Below are 21,101 nucleotides of genomic sequence, written 5' to 3'. Positions count from 1 at the left end.
GGGGAAAGCCTAAGATGAGGTGGGAGGATGGACTAGCGAACGACCTAAAAGAGCTTGGCTTGTTGGAGGACTTGACAGCGGATAGGACGACCTGGAGAGCTAGGATTAGAGTAGACGATTAGGGTAGGGTAGATTTCTGTGTGAGTAAGACTGACATTTTTTCCTATATTGCCTTGCCCATGGATGTTAGGGTTGGTTGGACTAGGAAAATGGACCCAATTTAGGTTACTCAATGCCACAGAGGGCTGTGACTGACAGGAGAAGAGGTAGGTTGACGGAGGTGGAAGGACAGATTACTTGAAGGCTCCAAAGGTTTTTCCTGGTGGAGGAGATGGATAGGGAGTGTAAGGCATATAAGAATAGGTTTTGTATACGTTTTACTTAGACTTTGGTTCTCTGTAACCTCCGTAGTGGTTTTGGCCGGAGTAGAGGTAGGCCAAAATCGAGGGGGGAGGTTGCTTTTGGCTGCCCCAAACTGCTTTGTCTGTTAGAGGACATGACCGACGAGAGACTTTTAGAGGACTAGGTCTAGTTTAGTGGTTTGGGAGCATGGGAGAGGACTATGATTAGTTTAGCTAGGCGGCTTAAGTTAGATATGATTAGTTTAGCTAGGCTTAAGTTAGATAGGATTAGTTTAGCTAGACGACTTAAGTTAGTTTGTTTCATAGGTTGCTTACCACCGTTATTTTTCCTTGGACCTTTAGGGCACTAGATTTATTTATTTTATTTTTTTTATATGTAAGGCATGGTTTTTATGTGCAAACTTTTTAATGATTGTTAACGTTCAATTTGGTGGCGATTGTATGTGTTTTTGTTGAACGTAAACCATGTAGGTTGCTTATTTGCTACTTTTCCCCTACTTCTAATGGTGCCGGGGGTACTGAGCTGACAGGTATATCTTCGTATGCTATTTTCAGACGACATATACGGTTACTAAACCTCACCTTGCTACTTCCCATCTCTTTGTGGCCTAAGTTCCCTTTGGAAGGAGTCTCTCTACCTCTAGGTAGGGGTAAGACTGTCTACGACCCATCTCACAATACGGGATTGGGTGTTGTTGTCGTCGTCTTCGTCGTCGTCCATACGTCAGATTGTCAGAAATACATGTAAATGTGAAAATCGTCCCGCTTTGATATGAAGAAAAGAAAAAGAAAAAAAAGGAAAAAACTCATAATAGACACCTAAAAATTCTTAAAAAACAATCATATCTAATATTTTAATTTTCCTCAATTCCACACTCTCGAAGGTACTCTTCATCTTTCCATTCCTTTAATTTAGTTTCTTTTTTTTAATAGTAGAATAAAGGTTTTGCTCTAGTTAATTATTAATTGTACTATTTTAATTGTTTTTAATTAATTTGATTTAGTTAATTATTAATTTTATTTATCGTTGTACATTTAGGCTTTTTTTTAGGGTTTTATATGAATGCTAGGTTTTTTGTTTGTTTGTTTGTATGTGAGTGAGGTGTTTTTTTTGGTGCCCTATAGATGTAAGAAAGTGAGGTAAACATGATCAGTTTATTGTAAAAGTTGACAATTGTTTTAGGTTGTCGTGTTTTCTTATTTTTAGCTGTAATGCTGAATGTGGTTTTGTATCTGTGTGTGTTTGTGCTATGGTACATTTTCGTGAATTTACGGGTTGATTGGATTTGCTTTTCGAAAATGGTAATATGATGTTGAAAAGATTATAATTAGATAGGGTAATGTAGTCAGACGTGTGGGCAGTATAAACTAGCGTTTACATCTTCTTCTGTTGTTTGAAGTTGTACAGATCAATATTGAATTTAGGTAAATTCCACATCTCTATCCCCCAGCCTTAAGAAGTACTCTATAATAAGACGTTTTAAGTGGTTGCCAGTTTATGACTATTTGTTATAAATATATGAAGATTAAAAAGGCATTCGTCAATTGATGAAAACAGGCGGACTAATGTTGGAAATACCTGCGTACTTGCGTAAAACTGTAAATCAAATTTCTGTATTTGATTGAAAGTGGAATATGTGATTTATGTATGTTATGCCTTAAACTATAGGCTATGGCTGGGAAGAAGGTGATTGCGATATGCCAATTAGGTGGCACATTCAAGACTCTTAGTGATGGTACGTTGTCGTATGATGGTGGGGATGCTCATGCTATAGATATTGATGAGAATTCAAAGTACAATGATTTCAAGATGGAAGTTGCAGAAATGTTTAATTGCGCTCTTAGTAGCATATCTATAAAATATTTTCTTCCAGGAAACAGGAAGACACTAATCACAATCTCCAATGATAAAGACCTACAACGTATGATAAAGTTTCATGGAAATTCCAGCAGCATTGATGTGTATATCATGATGGAAGAAGCTGTTGCTCCAGATGTCTCAAATATGCCTGCCAGCCGGTAGATATCATCACTCATTCTTTTGCTGTTTTATATACTATTAATTAGAGCTGGAAATTTCAACTTTACTACGTGGTGATAATTTGTCACTTCTGTTTATTTTTTTGCAAGGAACATTATATTTTATTTCTAATGGTTAAATTCTGTAACTTCAATCGAACTTAAAATTTTCACCTTTTTGATCCAAACATATTTTGCTACCAATATATTGGGGATGTCATCTTTAGTGCGGGTCCAAAAGTGATATTATAGTAAGTAACGTGCTATATCTGAATACTGAAACTTTAGTATTACAATATTTTATGATTGATAGCCAATAATAAAAAATTGCCAAACACGTACAAATTGCCACCTTGGGTTAATACAGATTGTTTATTAGATTTGAAGTTTTTATTTTTCATTCATTCACAGTTTACACACATTTGACCTTACAGATCAAGCAGAACAACTTTGTCAGAAGCTGGAATGCTTACAGATACCACCCCTTGTGTCTTGGATAATGACATGGATGAAATAAATCCGCGTGTTCTACTTGATTCAACTTTTGATGTTCATAATGATCTTCCAATTGCTGATGAACACATTGACATACCTTCAGATATTGCGCTCTCTATGTATATGCCTCTTCGGGATTCTTCTGATGAAAAACACACGAAAGCAGCACAACAATGGCAGCACAACATCACAGGTGTAGGGCAAAGATTTAACAATGTCAATGATTTTCGCGATGCCTTACGGAAGTACTCCATCGCAAATCAGTTTGCTTTTAAATACAAGAAAAACGATAGTCATCGTGTAACTGTTAAATGCAAAGTAGATGGCTGTCCTTGGAGAATTCATGCATCAAGACTATCCACCACCCAGTTAATATGTATTAAAAAGATGAATCCAACCCACACGTGTGAAGGATCAACTCTTACCACAGGACATCAAGCAACTAGAACTTGGGTGGCTGGTGTTATAAAAGAGAAGCTAAAAGTATCTCCGAATTACAAACCGAAAGATATTGTTACTGACATCAAAGAACAATACGGAGTTCAGTTAAATTATTTTCAAGCATGGCGTGGAAAAGAAATTGCAAAAGAACAACTCCAGGGTTCATATAAAGAAGCATACGGTCAATTGCCGCTTTTTTGTGAACGAATAATGGCGTCAAATCCTGGAAGTCTTGCTACCTTTACAACTAAAGATGACTCGACTTTCCATCGCTTGTTTGTATCATTTCATGCTTCAATTTGCGGGTTTCAACAAGGTTGCAGACCATTGTTATTTCTTGGTAGCATACCTTTAAAGTCAAAGTACCAAGGAACATTATTGGCTGCAACAGCTCCGGATGGAGATGATGACGTTTTTCCTGTTGCTTTTGCTGTTGTTGATACCATTTCTGATGATAACTGGCTTTGGTTTTTACATCAACTTAAGGCTGCGTTGACCACATGTCATGATTTGACTATTATTGCTGACACTGAAAATGGATTAAGGGAGTCCGTTTCTGAAGTCTTTCAAGATGAAAGTGTATATCATGCGTATTGCTTACGGTGTCTTTCAGAACAACTTATTAGGGAATTTAAAGGACAGTTTTCCCATGAAGTAAAACGTCTCATTGTTGATGATTTTTTTGCTGCAGCTTATGCTCCTACATCCGGAGGTTTCCAAAGATGTATTGATAGCATTAAAAGTATATCACTTGAAGCTTACAATTGGGTTGTAGAAAGTGAACCTATACATTGGGCAAATGCGTTTTTTCCAGGTGCAAGATATAATCACATGACATCGAATTTTGGTGAGTTGTTTTATAGTTGGGCATCAGAAGCCCATGAATTGCCAATAACCCAAATGGTGGATACCATAAGAGGCAAAATAATGGAGTTAATTTACACTAGAAGGGCAGTATCTAACAACTGGTTAACAAGATTAACCCCGCTTAGAGAAGAAAGATTAGAAAAGGAAAGCATCAAAGTTTGTGCACTTCAGGTTTTCAACTCCGATCCAGGTGACAACAAGTTTGAGGTCCGCGGAGATTCTATTGAAGTTGTGGATATTAATAGTTATGATTGTAGTTGTAAAGCATGGCAACTTACAGGTTTGCCTTGCTGTCATGCAATTGCCGTTATTGGTTGCCTTGGGCGGGACCCATATGATTTCTGTGCTAGATTTTTCACTACTGAGAGCTACAGATTAACTTACTCAGAGTCGGTACAGCCTATTCCTAGTGATGATAAGCCATTGCCAAAGGAACTTGCTCGGGCAAGTGTGACTGTAACACCGCCTCCGACAAGGCGGCCTCCAGGGCGGCCACCTAGTAAGAAGCCTGGAATGGTGGAAGGAAATAAACGTCAACTTCAATGTAGCGCATGCAAGTGTACTGGGCACAATAAGTCCACGTGCAAGGAGATTCCATGAACATTAAAATTGAGTAAGTACATCCATAAACCCTTCATTAGATAGTATTACTTGTACTTATTAATACGTGGTCACTTGAATGTTAAATATTTAAAGGGGGTCTTAGGGAATGCACTTTGTAAGAGATCCTGTGATATTAAATGTAACAGATTGTGGTAAAGATTTCTGGGATGTGGATCCTCTGTTATGAATGGGATTATGTGAAAAAGGCAGAAAGTTGGGGGACAATATGTGAAATAGAAATACATGCTTTTCAAATAAGGTTAGAAGTTGGGTTTAGTAACTAATTTTATCTTACGCGTATATAATTAGTATTGTTGCAGATGGTATGAAACTTATTTGAAAAGGTAATTTCTTAATTATTTATCTTTGCAAAATTAGGTGAGTTGGTCTATCGAAAACATTAGGAGCCGATCTTCTGAGAAATCCTGATAACAAGCTATTTCACCGATATTGAGTTATTGACTACACATGACTGCTGTTTGAAAAATAATTCACAGGACTGAATTAAACTTGATCAATTCTTTTTTTCCATTATTAAGGTGAATAGTAGAAATGTAGAATCAACATTTTTTCGTTGTACCATTTCATTCTCGTGTTGCCGTATGATATATGTTAATGTTAATTTTGTGTACTAGAATACTCAAGCTTGAACTCGATCATAAGTTTCATAACTAACGAGCCGAATAGAAGACTATGACCCGTTACACGAGTCGAGCCTATATTTTTTGACACTCTGTTTGACTCAACTCGTTTACACCCCTTCCCATGTCGTTATGGCAGTTGATGAGAGTAAAACCAATGATGTTCTCAATCCTGGTTTCTTTAGTTAAGACGGTTCATTGATATAGTCCAGAGCAGATTTACAGCAAAAAAGAACAATAGCCACAAAAAGTCGGCTGTTATATTAGATACACTGAGTTTGAGCCTCAGCAACCTCCACAACTGGTTTTAGTCCAGCAACTCCTAGTTCACATGAACTCCACACACCAAACTGATGGCACATCGGCCTTATTTAAACATTATGTAACCTAACTTGTTAACCAAGTAGTTTTAATATTTATAAACTAATTATGAAACTTGACAAATAGACCCCTTTAACTCTTCTGAGCCGCTGACTTCATCCACCTGATCAGTTGATTCATATCAATACTCCCGCTCCCAATAACACCTTGTCCTCAAGGTGTTGCTTTGAAAAGTTGCTTCGAGTAATTCTAGGATCCCATGGGTAATAAACTTCTCTCCCGTCACCTTTGCAGCAAAAGCTCCTCTTCAGTGTCCCTTGTTTTTGATGCACAAAAACCACTGTTGTTGCAACATGTTTGATGTTTCTGATCAAAGATCTCAGCTTCTGTTGTTTTTGTCCCATGTGACCAGCTGCAAAGCAATTGATTAGGAGACCTAACTACAGAATCATATTTGTGTTGCAGTATAACGTGACTACCACGAACATCTTTTGGATTACCATAGTCTTCACATATATATCTCTCACCACCACCGGTTTAACAACTACTGTGGCTTCTTCCTCGAGTTTCTTACTGAATTCTTGACTATCTGATTTTGTACCTCATTGATGTCCACGTCTTCAACATCAGTACGAAAAGCGGCTTTGTTTTATTTTTGTTTCATATCAAACTCCAAATCTTTGTTATAAAAAAAGTAGGATCAAATGGAGAGAGAATCTTGCAAGCCTTTAGAATCAATTCTTAAAGCCAATGAAATCACATCTTTCACCTCTGAGCAGCTATATTTATGCCATTCAGCAAATGTTTCTCGAATTTCAGGTTCTAAACCATAGATGAATAGTTAAAGCGTATATTTCAGAAATTCCTTCCAGATTTTTAACCTGATCAAATAAGGTTTGAAACAAATCGCAATATTCCTTAACAGTACCTTCTTGGCTAATTGCCATAATCTTCAATGCGAATTCCATGTTGTTTGCTGCTACGAAGCAATTTTCTGAATATTGAAATTGTTGTCTTCCAATTGGTGATCGTGAATCGTTGCCTTCCAATTTGATGTTGCTACGTAATTCAAAATTGGGCTGCAGCTTTCTTTATTTCAATTTTTTCTTTTTCTTTTAGCCCTAATTCCAGAAACTATTCACGATTGTGATGATAACCCACCCACATTGCCGAGAGTCAATGGCTTTGATACCAATTGATATAGTCCAGATCAGATTTACCCAGCAAAAAAGGACAATTGCTGGCAAAAGTCGGCTGTTGTATTAGATACACTGAGTTTGGGCCTCAGAATGGTTTTAGTCCAGCAACACATCGGCCGTATTCAAACATAAACATTACGTGACCTAACTTGTTAACCAAGTAGTATTTAATATTAATAAACTAATTATGAAACTTGACAAATAGACCCCACTAACTCTTCTGAGCCGCTGACTTCATCCACTTGATCAGTTGATTCATATCATTTCGTGTAAGATTTGCAGTTGATACTGATTCTTTTGAGCCTTTACTCTGTAAGAGGTCTCAGGTTTGAATACTGCTAGATACATTCTTGGAGGTGGCTAGGGAAAGGTTTGGAAATGGGATACCGTGGTTAGGTCACGTATATTTGAGTCTTAAAGCGTTTTCTTGCCTTCCTTGGGTAACCTGAATAGGGAACACCTCATCAGTTTTACTTTTTGAGATTGTTTTGATCAAGAACTGAGAAAAAAGTTCACTTAAAAAACATAAAGAAAGCGTTGAATTTATATATGAATCCATCATACTCTATCTACACATCAATCTAATATAATATACACGAAATCTGTAAGCTGTGAAAACAGTCATGCTTTTAGTTATTAATCAAATGTAATATGCATATATTGCTTTCCGGTTAGATCTGATAGCTTTTTTGAATGTCTTGTTTATGGAAACATGGAAAGTAAATCAACGAGTTTCCATAGTTATATAACTTGAGTAAAGCGGCTGTCTGCAACAATGGAGCTTTTCTGAACTGAACTGCATGGTTTGATATCTTTAACACTTGTGTCTAATCTGTTTGGGCATTTAGGGTAAAACTTTGCAGCAATCTGCTTAAGCAGTTTTAAACTAAAATCATGCCCGGTCACCCTTGTTCAGTGTTGTAAATAACGGCCTTAACGGCCGTTATAACGGCCGTTATAACGGTAACGGAGGTCCACCGTTACGTTAAAGGAGTTGGAGGGTAAATTTAAAGGTCTGAGTCAATAAAGGTCAAATAACGGATTTAACGGCCGTTATAACGGGATTTAATGGTTGTTATAACGGGATTTAACGGTCAAATAACGGATTTAACGGTCAAATAACGGATTTAACGATCCTTTTTGACTAATTTTGTTAGGATATTGCTAATATATATATTTTTTATATAAATTCCTGTATATTTTATAGTCTCCGTTATAACGCCGCGAAATGTAATTTAACCTTAAAGGTCGTCCGCTGCGAAGGAACCGCCGACCGTTATTTACAACCTTGCCCTTGTTACTTCTGTTGGGTATCTGTACATACAAATACACATACTTAACTGTTCAGTGTACTCCCTCAATATTCTTTGATATGCCCTACTTTATGTTTAAATCTCAAAGTAATATTTAAGAAAATTTTAGTTATTACCTACTATTCGGAAATCTTTTTTTAAAAGCAAATATTCCCACACCATCACCATATACACACATATTTTAGAGGTGGGACTAGAGCCCAAAAACTATTGGTTATAAGGTCAAATCATTTCTGCTAGGCGAAAGGTCTTTTGTTTCCATTTTGAAGGAAAATATGAAATAACAGTGAAAGATGACACTCACAAGTAGATGACACTCACAAGTAGCAGATACACAAATCTAGCCATATGATTAAAATACTTTAAAGGTTTCAATACAAATTTTCATCAAGAATACTGAGAGAAAAATAGGGTTTTTGTCCAATAATGATCCTCCTACTTTGCTTCATTCTCTTTAAGTCACTAAACTTGATTCTTCATGATAAAGTCCATCTTCAGTCCTTCCTGCTTTCCATAGTTGTAACACAAGTCCTTGTATATCTTGAAAATGCAATAGACTAAGTTAGACAATTAATTTGTAAATTTAACACTCCCCCACAAATTAATTGTGGAAGAGATCAATCAACCCTAAACCTTGTATCAGTTTATTGTGTTGACCAGATGTATGTCCTTTTGTGAATAAGTCTGCAAGATTGTGTTCGGAACTTATTTTAACAGTTTCAACAATTCCTAAGTTGATCTTCTCTCTCACAAAGTACAAATCAATTTCAAAATGCTTAGTTTTCTAATGGAACATAGGATTAGCACTAATTTGTATTGCTGCTTTACTATCACAGAAAATAGGAACAGGATCAAATTGTCTTATTCCAAACTCATTCAGAATTTTAAGTACCCACAAAATTTCACAAGTCATTGCAGCAAGTGCCCTAAATTCTGCTTCTGCAGATGATCTAGACACAGTGAACTATTTTTTACTTTTCCAACATATAGGTGAACCACCAAGGAAGAGAGTGTATCCAGTGATACTTTTCCTGGCAGTCACCTTCTTGGCCCCAGAATCTACATAAGCCTTTAAAGAGAGATCAGAATTACCTTTTAGATGAATACCCTTACCTGGAGAACCTTTGAAGTATCTTAGCACTCTTAAAGCAAGCTTAAAATGAGACAAGAAAGGATTATGCATAAACTGACTCAAAACATGTACAACAAAAGCAATATCAGGCCTTGTAAGTGTGAGATAAATCAATTTTCCTACCAATTTCTGATATTCAGTGACATTTTCAAGAGGAGTATCATCAATACAGGGTCCCAGATTGTAATCAATAGGAGTTTGAGATGGTTTACATCCCAAAAGACCATACTCAGAAATAATATCTATGCAATACTTTCTTTGAGTCATACAAACACCATCATTAGTGTCAAGGACTTCTAAACCAACAAAGTATCTCAGTTTTTCAAGGTACTTAATAGAGAATTTAGAACTAAGAAAATCTTTACATCTATTAATTTCTTGAATACAATCACGAGTTACAACAATGTCATCCACATACACAAGTAGAGCAATGAACACACCATTAGAATCTTTGGTGTACAAAGAGTAATCACTCTTGCTTTGTAAAAAACCATAGTCAAGTAAGGCAAAGGTTAATTTTTCATTCCACTTTCTTGGGGCTTGCTTAAGCCCATACAGAGATTTGACCAGCTTACACACTCTGGTGTCAGTGGTAGAGAAGTATCCAGGAGGTGGTAACATGTACACATCCTCAACAATCTCCCCATAAAGGAAGGCATTGTTAATATCAAGTTGAAAAATTGGCCAATTTTTTGTAGTGGCAATGGTAATTAAACATCTAATAGTAACCATTTTCACCACAGGTGCAAAGGTTTCCTCAAAATCAACACCTTCTTCTTGGCTACAGCCTTTAGCCACAAGCCTAGCTTTATATCTATCTATATCACCATTAAACTTGTACTTCATCTTATAAACCCACTTACAACCAATGGGCTTCCTATTATGAGGAAGATCAGTAAGGATCTAAGTCCCATTTTTGTGAAGGGCTTCCTTCTCAGCATTCATAGCATCAATCCATAGTGGATCTTTGCTTGCTTCAGTAAAAGAGGTAGGTTATGCTTATTCAGATTTGACACAAAACACTTGTTCTCAACATTAAGCTTAGAATAATTAACAAAGTTGGCAATGCTGTGTCTAGTTTTAGTCCCCAAAACAAAGTCATTGAGATTCTTTGGCAGTCTAGTAGTTCTATTAGACCTCCTAGGGTTAACAGAATTACCAGTTTGATTAACAGGATCATTGTTCAACTGAACAGTCTCAACATGGTCAACATTACCCTCAAAAATGTGGTTGTCCTCATGAAGTGTTGCATCCTGCTCACTGGTAATCCTAATGGGACTGCCAGAGTGATTAGGTGGACACTTGAAACCAGAACCCAAGTCTGGGCTCCCATGGTTAGAAGGTCCATTGCCATCACTTATACTAGGTTCTCTCCTTTCATCATTGGGATTTGAGGGATTTGGATGATTATCAAAGAGAGTATTAGCAAAAAAATTTAAATGAGTAATCTCATCTTCATAAGTTTGCTGTTTCATTTTTAAAGGAAAGATGCTTTCATAAAAGATAACATCCCTTGAATAAAGGATGGTTTTATTATCAAGACTATATAATTTATAGCCCTTTTTAGCATGAGCATATCCAACAAGAACACACTTCTCAAATCTATTACTAAACTTATCAAAATTGTTTAAAACAGTGGCAAAACATAAGCATCCAAATACCCTTAAGTAGGAGAGATTGGGTTGACACTTAAAAATAAGTTCACAGGGAGATTTTCCAGACAGAACAGAAGAAGGTAACCTGTTAATCAAGTAGGTAGCAGTTAGCACACATTCATTCCACATATTAAGAGGCAACCCCCCTTGAAACATAAGAGCTCTTGCAACATTAAGCAAGTGTCTATGTTTCCTTTCAACTATCCCATTTTGCTATGGAGTGTATACACAAGAGGTTTGATGAATAATTCCTTTTTGTTTAACAAAATTGTCCATTTTTTGGTTTATAAACTCACTACCTTTATCAGATCTGAATATTTTAACAGTTTTGTTAAATTAATTTTGAAGAAGATTGTAGAAATTCACAAGATTATCAAACTTCTCATTTTTTCTTTTTAAAAGATACACCCACACAGCTATGGAATAGTCATCTACAATGGTAAGAAAGTATCTATAACCTTCTCTACTTTGAATTCTAAAAGGACCCCAAAGGTCAAGATGAACAAGGTTACCAAGACTGGTGGACTTGTGTTCACTTAGAGGGAAAGGTTCCCTGGTCTGTTTAGCCTTATGGCAGACATCACAAGCAAAAATGTGAGGTATATTATCAAGTTTCAATCTATCTTTTAAAACCATAAGCACTTGATCAGCTGGATGACCTAGTCTGCAGTGCCAAGTTTGCTTAGAAATGTTGCAAGTAAGACTGGTATTAAAGCATGACACAATATTCTTACCATTTTCAAACTCATCAAACAAGTACAAACCATCACATTCCTTACCAATCCCCACAGTTTCTCTTGTTCTCAAGTCCTGAATGTAACAGTAATCTTCATCAAAACCAATAAAAAACTTATTGTCCCTAGCTAAATTGTGAACAAATAATAAGCTAACACAGTATTCTGGAACAACAAGCACACTGTACAAAATTATATTGTTTGTTAATCTTAAATTCCCAATTTTAACAACCTTAGCTTGTGTTCCATTAAGGTGACCAACAGTTAACCCCAAGCTAGACACATCAATATCAAACATACATTTATCAGAATTAGTCATATGTTGGGTAGCACCAGAATCAGTTATCCAACCTCTGATGATTTTGGATATCTGTTTAGAATGATTTGATCTAAAGAATTTTTCAAAATTTGAGTTAAAAAAGGTACCTACCATATTGGCTTGAATAGGTTTTGTAACAGAACTTTTACTCAACATTCTCACAATCTGATTGATTTGTTCACTAGTAAGTTGAATATTAGAAGCAGAAGGTCCAGCACCAGAGCTGGAATTAGAGTAAGGAGAGACAGACCCTTGTGGTTCAGAGGAGACAACATGATTACTAGAAACATTTCTTCCAAAAGACTGATTTCCAAAAGATTGATGAGAATTCCTCTTAACAAACCCACCATTGGGTTTATAAGAGTTATTATACCGATGTGGTGGTCCAACAATTTCATAGCAACTTTCAACAGTATGCCCCAATCTGTGGCACTTAGAGCATTTAAGATTAGGATTAGGTCCCCTTCTCATTTCAACATTTCTGTTTTCAGAAAACCTTGGTTCAAAAGTTCTTGATTCAGAAAATTTCCTTCTATTCTCAAAAGTTTTTGCAACAAAGGCTGAATTTTGATGTTTTGGAGGAACCTCAGCAAGTGTGGCCCTGTGTGATTCCTCCATAGAAATTATGGCAAATGCAGTTTTAACATTGGGAAGGGGATCCCTGGTCAGAATATTACTTCTTATGGGTAAGTACACCTTATCTAGTCCCATAAGGAACTGCATGAGCTTATCAACTGGTGGTGCTCCTAAAACCCCTTAGCTGCATTGCATGTGCAGGTAGGAAGTTTCACAAGAGAGTCAAATTGTCTCCACAAAGCATTTAGTCTATGATAATAATCAGACAAAGAGCTACCATTTTGAGTTAAAGAATTGATTTTATGATGTAAATTAAAGGTTATTGACCCATCCACTTTATCATAAGTCTCCTTAAGTTCCTCCCAGACAACAACTTCTTTAGAAAAAATTTGACCCAAATAGACATCTTCAGACAGAGAACCAAGAATCCAAGAAAGCACAACAGAGTTACATCTATCCCATTGTTTAGCAAGAACATCATTGTCAATAGGTCTTTCAAAGGAACCATTAATTAGACACAACTTATTCTTAGTTTCCAAGGCAAGTTCCGTAGCATAGGCCCATATTTTATAGTTTTCAGTGCCCTTTAGTTTCAAACGGATTAAAGGAGCACCGAAAGTGTCACTAGCATGCAAGTATAGAGGATCACCAAAATCCAGGTTGCTAATAAGAGTGCCAAACACATTTATGCCATTTTCAAAATCACCAACATCAGTTCTTACGTTATCATCCACATAGTTAGCCATAGTAGAACAAATAATAAAACTTAGCAAAAAACAAGGAATCAATTAGTAAAACAGATTCAAGAATCACAGAGAACAAAAACAAGAAAACCTAAAGGATGCAGGAACAGAGGCCAGATTCAAAAACACTAAGGTGTCTTGACAGGTATGTTCAAGTATCCTCTCTTCTATCAAGAAAAAGTTAGACAGACAGATATATTAATCAATACTTATACTTATATAAAACTTAACCACATTATGACCAGAATCAATAATAAGCTCACAATAGATAGAAATATTCATGTTCAAAAGCAAATACCACAGATAAGCAAGTAAACAAGAAGCAGAGACGACAACAACACAAAAAATTAAGCAGACAAGAGAGATCCCAACTGATAGGCCAAACTTTTTTACTTGGAGCACTCCAAGTGAAAAACAATTTGCTACTAGAAGGGTAGGATAAGAAGCTTACAGTGGGGTCGCCAACAATAATTCCACAAAACAAAAACAAGATGAATCAATGATTGATGTTTGATAAACAAACACAATCAAGGCAACAATATACTCCCAAAAATCAAGAACCAACCCAAGAATAGGATTGATAAGTGAAAGAGGAGAGAGAGACAAGTCAAATAACAAACCCTAATCTAAAAAGATTGGATCTGATTTTCGACAAAGGAGATAACCGCTACAAATGGCAAGATTCAAGATCTAAAGAGATATGAACCCTACGCACGAGCAGCAAGAAGAAAGAGATAATAATATAAATATCTATATATATATGTTATATGTATGATAAGATTTTTGTTTTTATATATGTAATCAAGAACACAGAAAGAACAATAAGAGAAAAATATATATATTTTTTTTAAATACGAAATACAAAAAATAAATAAAATATAAGAAGATTTAGAGCCTATGCTCTGATACCATGAAGGAAAATATGAAATAACAGTGAAAGATGACACTAAAGATGACACTCACAAGTAGCAGATACACAAATCTAGCCATATGATTAAAATACTTTAAAGGTTTCAATACAAATTTTCATCAAGAATACTGAGAGAAAAATAGGGTTTTTGCCCAACGGTTAAATGGCTGCTTGAGAGGTGACTGCTACAGTGCACCTCTCATTCCTTTTATACACATCAACTAGTAAAAATTACAATAATGATCCTCCTACTTTGCTTCCTTCTCTTTAAGTCACTAAACTTGATTCTTCATGATAAAGTCCATATTCAGTCCTTCCTGCTTTCCATAGTTGCAACACAAGTCCTTGTATATCTTGAAAATGCAATAGACTAAGTTAGACAATTAATTTGTAAATTTAACACATTTATAATTACCAATACTTACTATTGTATATATGCTTGCAGCCTGACAACTTATGCACAATATAGGGAGTATTTGTCATGTTATATTGTTATCTACTTATCTTATATGTAGTATAGTTTTTAGAAAGTTCAAATATTTATTTTTCTGGAAAATCTTTCTTGTCAAGTGCATATATGGATTTCCCCTCATTTAAGATACTATATCATCTCCAAAAGGTGTGATCTTTGAACAACTCTGTATAGGAACATGAAGTTTTCTGAAGGGGGGCAGTTTTAATGAATTCCTTGAATAGTAGAAAGGATTTTATGTGTATTTTAGATATCTGTGCAAGTATAATAGTTGGATAATATATAAATTACCACTCAAGATCCTTTATAAAATTACAAGACTTGTTAAGTACTTAACTGTTTGGATCATTTATAGCTGTTATTCTGCTAATTTATAAATTTTATCAGTTGATATACTTGTTGGCCTTCTAATATTCCTTGTGATATTCTTGATTTCAAAATAGAACTTTATGTTTCGTACTCTGGAAAGCGTTTATCTGTGAAATTAGGAAATTATTAACATTATTATATATGTAATACCCATCTTTGTAGCAGAATCAATTAATTATAAATACTTGTATAGTTGGTAAAGTTGATAGATCAATTAATTTCTTCTTCAAAATTGATGTAAAGATCACTAGATATCTTTTGGTTGATTACTGATAGCTGTTCTTCCTCTGAAATCATATCATCTGAAGTCTTGACTTGGGCTGCACCCTTTTTATCCCAATGAGAATAAAGGAAAAAGCCATGAAAATTAGAAAAATAACATGACTATGGCTGCTACACAAAATTCTATAATTTGATCACACATTCACACATATTAATCATCCCATGTGGGTCATTACATCATCTCCAATATTACTAATGGTGCTTCTCTTCAAGCAACTGTCAAGAGAATTTTGTTACGCAGCCATGGTTGCATATTGCTCTTTGAAATTTGAATTCCTCTTATATGAATATGTATATATGATCGGTATACATATTCAGCCATGGTTGATGTAATGTCGACCCACATGGGATAGTAATCCGATTGAGATGGGATGGACTTTTTTGAAATGTATACATATTCAGCCATGGTTGATTTAAATATACATATTCAAAAAAGTCCATCTCACATTGAATTCCTCTTATATGAATCTCATCATAGTTGAAGCAGAGTCCTTTTGCCAGACACTCCATCTCGAAATGGGATGGACTTTTTTGAAAGTTTTGGTTGTGTGGAACAAAGTTGACGGTTTTAAATACCAAAGTTGTAATATTCTCCCAACTGCCACATTTATTTCATAACCCGGCTAAATACATAGCAGGGCTCAAGTTGTAAATATCTAGTTTTGTTGTGATTTGTCATATAACCAATTAATAAAGATGATTTCATGTTGTGCTTATGGGCCTAATGCATCCTGCTCGTGTTGCAAGTTATTCAAACTTACATTTGTTCTCAACTTACGTGTCTTTCATACTTTGCTAGTTTTTTGATTTCTTTCTGTGTACAATTGGCCAAATCTAGGATGATTGACACTTAAGTTCTTTTTTTTTTTTTTTTAAAAAAAGTTCTTTTCAACCCCGAGGCATAACCCTATCTTATCTGAGAAACGAGACTTCTTCATCTTAGCCAGGGTGGTAGGAAGTAAATCCCCTGCCTTCCAGTGGAAGTGCTAAAAGAAGTGCGCACTACTATCCACTGAGACTAAGATGTCGTTTTTCTTGACGTTGACTGGAAACTTAATCTGTCTTACCTGGGAAGTTGCAAATGTCCTCACAGACAGTTGGTAGGGTGTGATACAGCTATCTCCACATTTTACATTTTAGAATCCTGTAGTGGGCCCTCTGTAGTAGGACTGTAGGGCAGCCATTCCACGCTGTAGAAGTTCAATACGTCCAGACGTTTAGCGCATTCTTTCTGACTATCCTCCTGGTACATCTTCTAGAAAACCTCAAAGTTACTCTAGAGTCTAGACCGTTTCTTGCTTTACCTGTAATGATGGCCTTGATACCAAGGTGTGTCGTTGTTGTAATTGTGATTTGCTGTAAGGTGACTATCAGCAAAATTTGTTTTTAAGACTCTACTTTGATAGAGTGAACCCATGCTTGAATTACTATTCAGTATTCACATCTGCTTCCCTAATTATATCTGAATACTAGTAACATGGTAATCATTGCTAACGGTACATCTAAATACAAAACTGAATAAGAACAAATCAAACATTGAGGTAACAGCAATAAAATAAGACAACTCTGGTGCATGTTTAAAGTTCCAAAAATGAATCAAGTTAAATAATCTTCTATTATGGGTCATAACATACCATTTATTAACATAGATCCCGAGTTTATATAACGGGTAAGAACAAAGAGTTGGATCTTTGGCCTAGCGGTATCCAAGGGGTAGCCAAACCAAGTGGTTGTGGGTTGAAATCCCACTTAAGACAAAGGCACATTTAAAGGTGTAGTTAAGGTGTGTGTAATCTCACTGTTTATAAAGACCAAAAGAAATAAGATAGAAATGAAGTTTGTACAGATCTTTCTTTTTTCATGCTTGGTCAGGACATATAGGTGTAGGTGTGTAACTGTGGAGGCTCTTTGGTGGCAAGGTTAATTATAGTTATTTTCTTGTCAACATCTTTTGCTAATAATAGGTGGCAATGGGTTAACCTAGGGTAGGTTTAAATTGCTTAGAGCTGGGTTGACCTGCAAGACTGGAATTTTCTTTTAGCCACTTTATCTTATCATATTGATTGGTAATGCATTAGATTAATTGTGATTGCAAAGATTTTGTACTACCATATATATAAATTTTAAGTCAAAATGGAAGGATTAAGTATACATGACATACACTAGGAAAAAGAGCTTGATACAAAAATAATCTTTCTTTTTCCTGTTTTGTGTCTATCTTATTTCTCAACCCTAAAATGGGTAATTTGAAAGTGTGGTTCTGGTTTTCAAAGACCATCTCGCATATCCACAAACACAGTTACACCTGATAAATGCCAAGCTAATAAGAGAGGATTGAGCTTCTTGATTAAAAATCAGAAGTCAAAATTCGTAAATAATATTAATTGTACGTAGCTGAACTACCTAAAGAGGTTGTAAGGATAAGAAATGAACTATGAATGAATTTGTACGTGTTTGACCCACTTGACCTGTTTCTCTTCTGGCAAAGGTTTTTGATTTGACCTGTTATGGAAAACCATAGTTAAATCAATTATTCGTAATGGATGAAAATGCCACCTCTGGCACTAATGTTTGAATGTTCTCTTTCTGGAATGGTTTTGCTGCTACTGAGTAGTAAAGTTATTTTATTATCCTTGCTGTTGTCGTGTTGGTAAATAGGATTTTTATACATGTGAATGTCTGTATTCTGAGTTTCTGTTATGCAGTCATACTAATATGGGTTTGGTTGTTTGAATGACAGGACTCACAAGGGATATACTGGACTGCTGTCCGTTTGTAACTCATCTTAGAAATGTTTCTGCTTATTTGCTTTTCTCAAAATCCATTCTGCTATTGAGAAGTAAGAATGAGTTTTAGGAGAATAGAGGATATTTCGCGAGGATTATTGTACAGTTTGCTTGCAGACCTGATGAGCATCTGCAAATATAAATAAGTAGGAACGATGTCACTTTTTATACTTTTCTTAGGTTGATCTAACCGTGCCCATGAAATCTGGAGTATTTACAGGATGATTTCTTGGGTTGACTGCTTTGTTTTGATTAAAGGCAGGAGATCTCTACACCTTTACGTTTAGCCATACACCACTTAAGTGAATGTTTTTGACTACCTTAACCAAAAAGATGGTTGTTACTTGTTAGAATACCCAAGGGTAAAATGATGAAAACATCTGTTTTAAGGGTGTATAGCTAAAATGAAGGGTATATGGATCACCTCCATAAAAGGGATCGAGCATGGGCATGAGTTATTTTGGTCTTTAAATGGTTGTTTATGATGTACTTTAATGTGAATCTAACTAAGAAAGCATTATTACTTTATTAGAGTATGTGTAAATATTGAACAGGTAAGATCGTCACAAATATGCTTAAAGACGTTCTTGGAGGACTTTAATAGGCCGTCTAGGAATAAACTCGAATGATAATGAACAGTGGCAACAAAACAAAAGAGATAATTCTGATGATCACTTTTTATAATATCATAATGGGGTTGTTTAATATGTCTTAAAGGCACATATGGAGCAATCAATCCAATCCCAATAGTTCATCTAAACTCTAAAGACTTGGACGATCATCTTCTAGTAGCATCATAGCTTATGTGTAGATCGTGGTTTGAGCTCCGCATACTGCCCAATTGGATGTCACTGTGTTGTCTTGAATACTAACTACTATCTACTAAAAAAAGACATATTTACCTTTTCAAAGTCAAAGGCAACATTCAGATTCACGTTCGCAATCGCAATCTCTGGAATGATTAATTGCTTAAGCAACCAATTATTAATGGATACGCTCTCTAAACATCAACTCTAAAATGTCAAATGTATGTATGTATATTGTATGTGTAGTATATGTATGCACACTAGGTATGTTTAATTTGTTTACCCTTAATTGTAACATACGAAATCACTGCCGTTACCGCAACTACCGTCGTTATCAACACCACAACTGTTCAGTGGATCCCCTCTAGTTTGTATAATGTTAGTTTATGTTTATAACATCCCGTAATTCATATTGTAGGTCACCTGTCTAAAATTTATTTATTAAAAGTCTATTTTGGACAATCCACAATTTGAAGCCGGTTTTTGAATGTTTTGGATACGTATAACTGATTTACTATTTTATAAAAATCAAACAATTTTTCTTTGCTCCTACCAATATTGCAATATGCATTTCATACACGTATATGGGAAGAGGAGGAAAAATGATCCGAGTTTTTCTTATACGGTACTTAGTACAAAACATTTAAAATGTGATATGCGATAGCTAATTAGCTACCCTGTACAAACCACTCGTAACTTCTTAGTAAATAGTTTATTGAGTTGATACATAATTTGTTTATATACATTAATATTTTAAGTTAATTGGGACCATATATGAGTTTTATTCATAATGGATATGATATGTTGTGAACGCTTCTATGACGATCAATAAAAGTTGGACTCTTTTAGCAAATCGTAATTGTACGGAAATTTATATTCGTTTTGACGCATACCTTGAGATATGAAAGGAGTAAGGACTTGTCTCTGATGCAGTTTTTGGATTGATGTATATTCTTAGACTGGTCAGTTTTTGGTCCCTCTATACTTGTGAATGGCTCACAACTTAGGTTTGATTCAGCAGCGTAAGTTTACAAGTTATTTTGGTCTATAAACTGTCAGTATGGTATACTTTTGATGGGTATTAAACTAAGGATGCTATAATAAAAGTTTAGATGTAATGGACATAAAAGAATGTATCATGATTAATATGGTGAATGTTTTAATCTATTTCTGCAGTAAAAATTAGGTAAGGTACACCACCAACAACAACAAACCCAATCCCTATTGTATAATACTAGAGTGGTCCTTACAAACAAAAATTTTGCATAAGTCAATGATATATAGGGGACCAAACTCCAACTCATTATTAAACAGAAAAGATTAAAAAAAAATTACCACCTCTTTTCTAATGAAAAAACCACACTTTCATTATTTTTTTAATATCTTTTCTTTTCCTTCTCAATTTTCAAATATCTTTCTTCTTAATTCCTTCTTTCTTTTCATCTATCAAATCCTTATAATACACAAACATTTCTAATTCCTATTGATCTACAATTTTTATAAAAAACCCTTTTTGGGTTTTGCTATTAATTCACCCTTTTTCACTCATACCCATCTTGTTATTTTTTCCGTACACATATATACAAAAAACGTCAAATACAGCCACCACCATCTGAACATCAATAAAACTAAAATATACCGTCAGCCCCTGGTCAGAGATCAAACACACAAGAAGTGAAAAGAGATTAAACCCTCAAGAGAGCTTCATTCATCCCATCAAAAAAATCCGACATTTTTCCGTACACATATGTGAATATGGAATCGATAATATTTCTCTAGATATATATCACTACATGAACAGATCTCATTTTTTTTAGTAGATTGAGATTTAGATATAGACATATAAAGGGAGAGTGAGGGAGAAAGAGAGAGTAATGGGTTTGGTGAGTATAATAAAGGTAGATATCATCTACTGGTGGTGTTTAATAAAGATAGATGCAAGATAAAATAAAATAAAATAAAATAAATAAAGACATCTCGATCTTTCTTCTGTACTACTTCGTGGTCCCAAATCTACAATATGTTGGAAGGAGGGGTACGCAAAACACTGCCCTAT

General features: G+C 35.2%; 1 protein-coding gene across 3 annotated transcripts; it reads left to right on the top strand.

Moving 5' to 3' along the window:
* Positions 1-957: 957 nt before the first annotated feature.
* Positions 958-18,770, top strand: LOC122599755. 3 transcript variants are annotated; one of them, XR_006323944.1, is made up of 5 exons: positions 958-1,246; positions 2,032-2,381; positions 2,816-4,797; positions 4,934-5,046; positions 5,166-5,323. XR_006323944.1 is itself a non-coding variant. In XM_043772316.1 (4 exons), exons 2-3 carry the CDS (start codon positions 2,035-2,037, stop codon positions 4,782-4,784), a joined length of 2,316 nt encoding a protein of 771 aa, XP_043628251.1. In that variant the 5' UTR covers positions 958-1,246; positions 2,032-2,034; the 3' UTR covers positions 4,785-4,797; positions 18,194-18,770. The 3 variants fall into 3 exon arrangements, 2 of the variants coding, with proteins under 2 accessions (XP_043628251.1, XP_043628252.1); XM_043772316.1 differs by lacking the exons at positions 4,934-5,046; positions 5,166-5,323 and adding an exon at positions 18,194-18,770; XM_043772317.1 differs by lacking the exon at positions 5,166-5,323 and having other exon boundaries at positions 4,934-5,161.
* Positions 18,771-21,101: the final 2,331 nt, after the last annotated feature.

This window comes from Erigeron canadensis, chromosome 5 (genome assembly GCF_010389155.1).
Source record: "Erigeron canadensis isolate Cc75 chromosome 5, C_canadensis_v1, whole genome shotgun sequence".
Classification (NCBI taxonomy): domain Eukaryota; kingdom Viridiplantae; phylum Streptophyta; class Magnoliopsida; order Asterales; family Asteraceae; genus Erigeron; species Erigeron canadensis.
Note: the sequence above shows the minus strand (reverse complement) of the source record. Positions and strands in the feature narration are given on the sequence as shown.

Coding starts and splice junctions, on each gene's coding strand:
- LOC122599755 (XM_043772316.1), top strand. CDS start 2,035: ATGGCTGGGAAGAAGGTGATTGCGATATGCCAATTAGGTGGCACATTC. Junction 2,382..2,815: donor TCAAATATGCCTGCCAGCCG/GTAGATATCATC, acceptor TTGACCTTACAG/ATCAAGCAGAACAACTTTGT.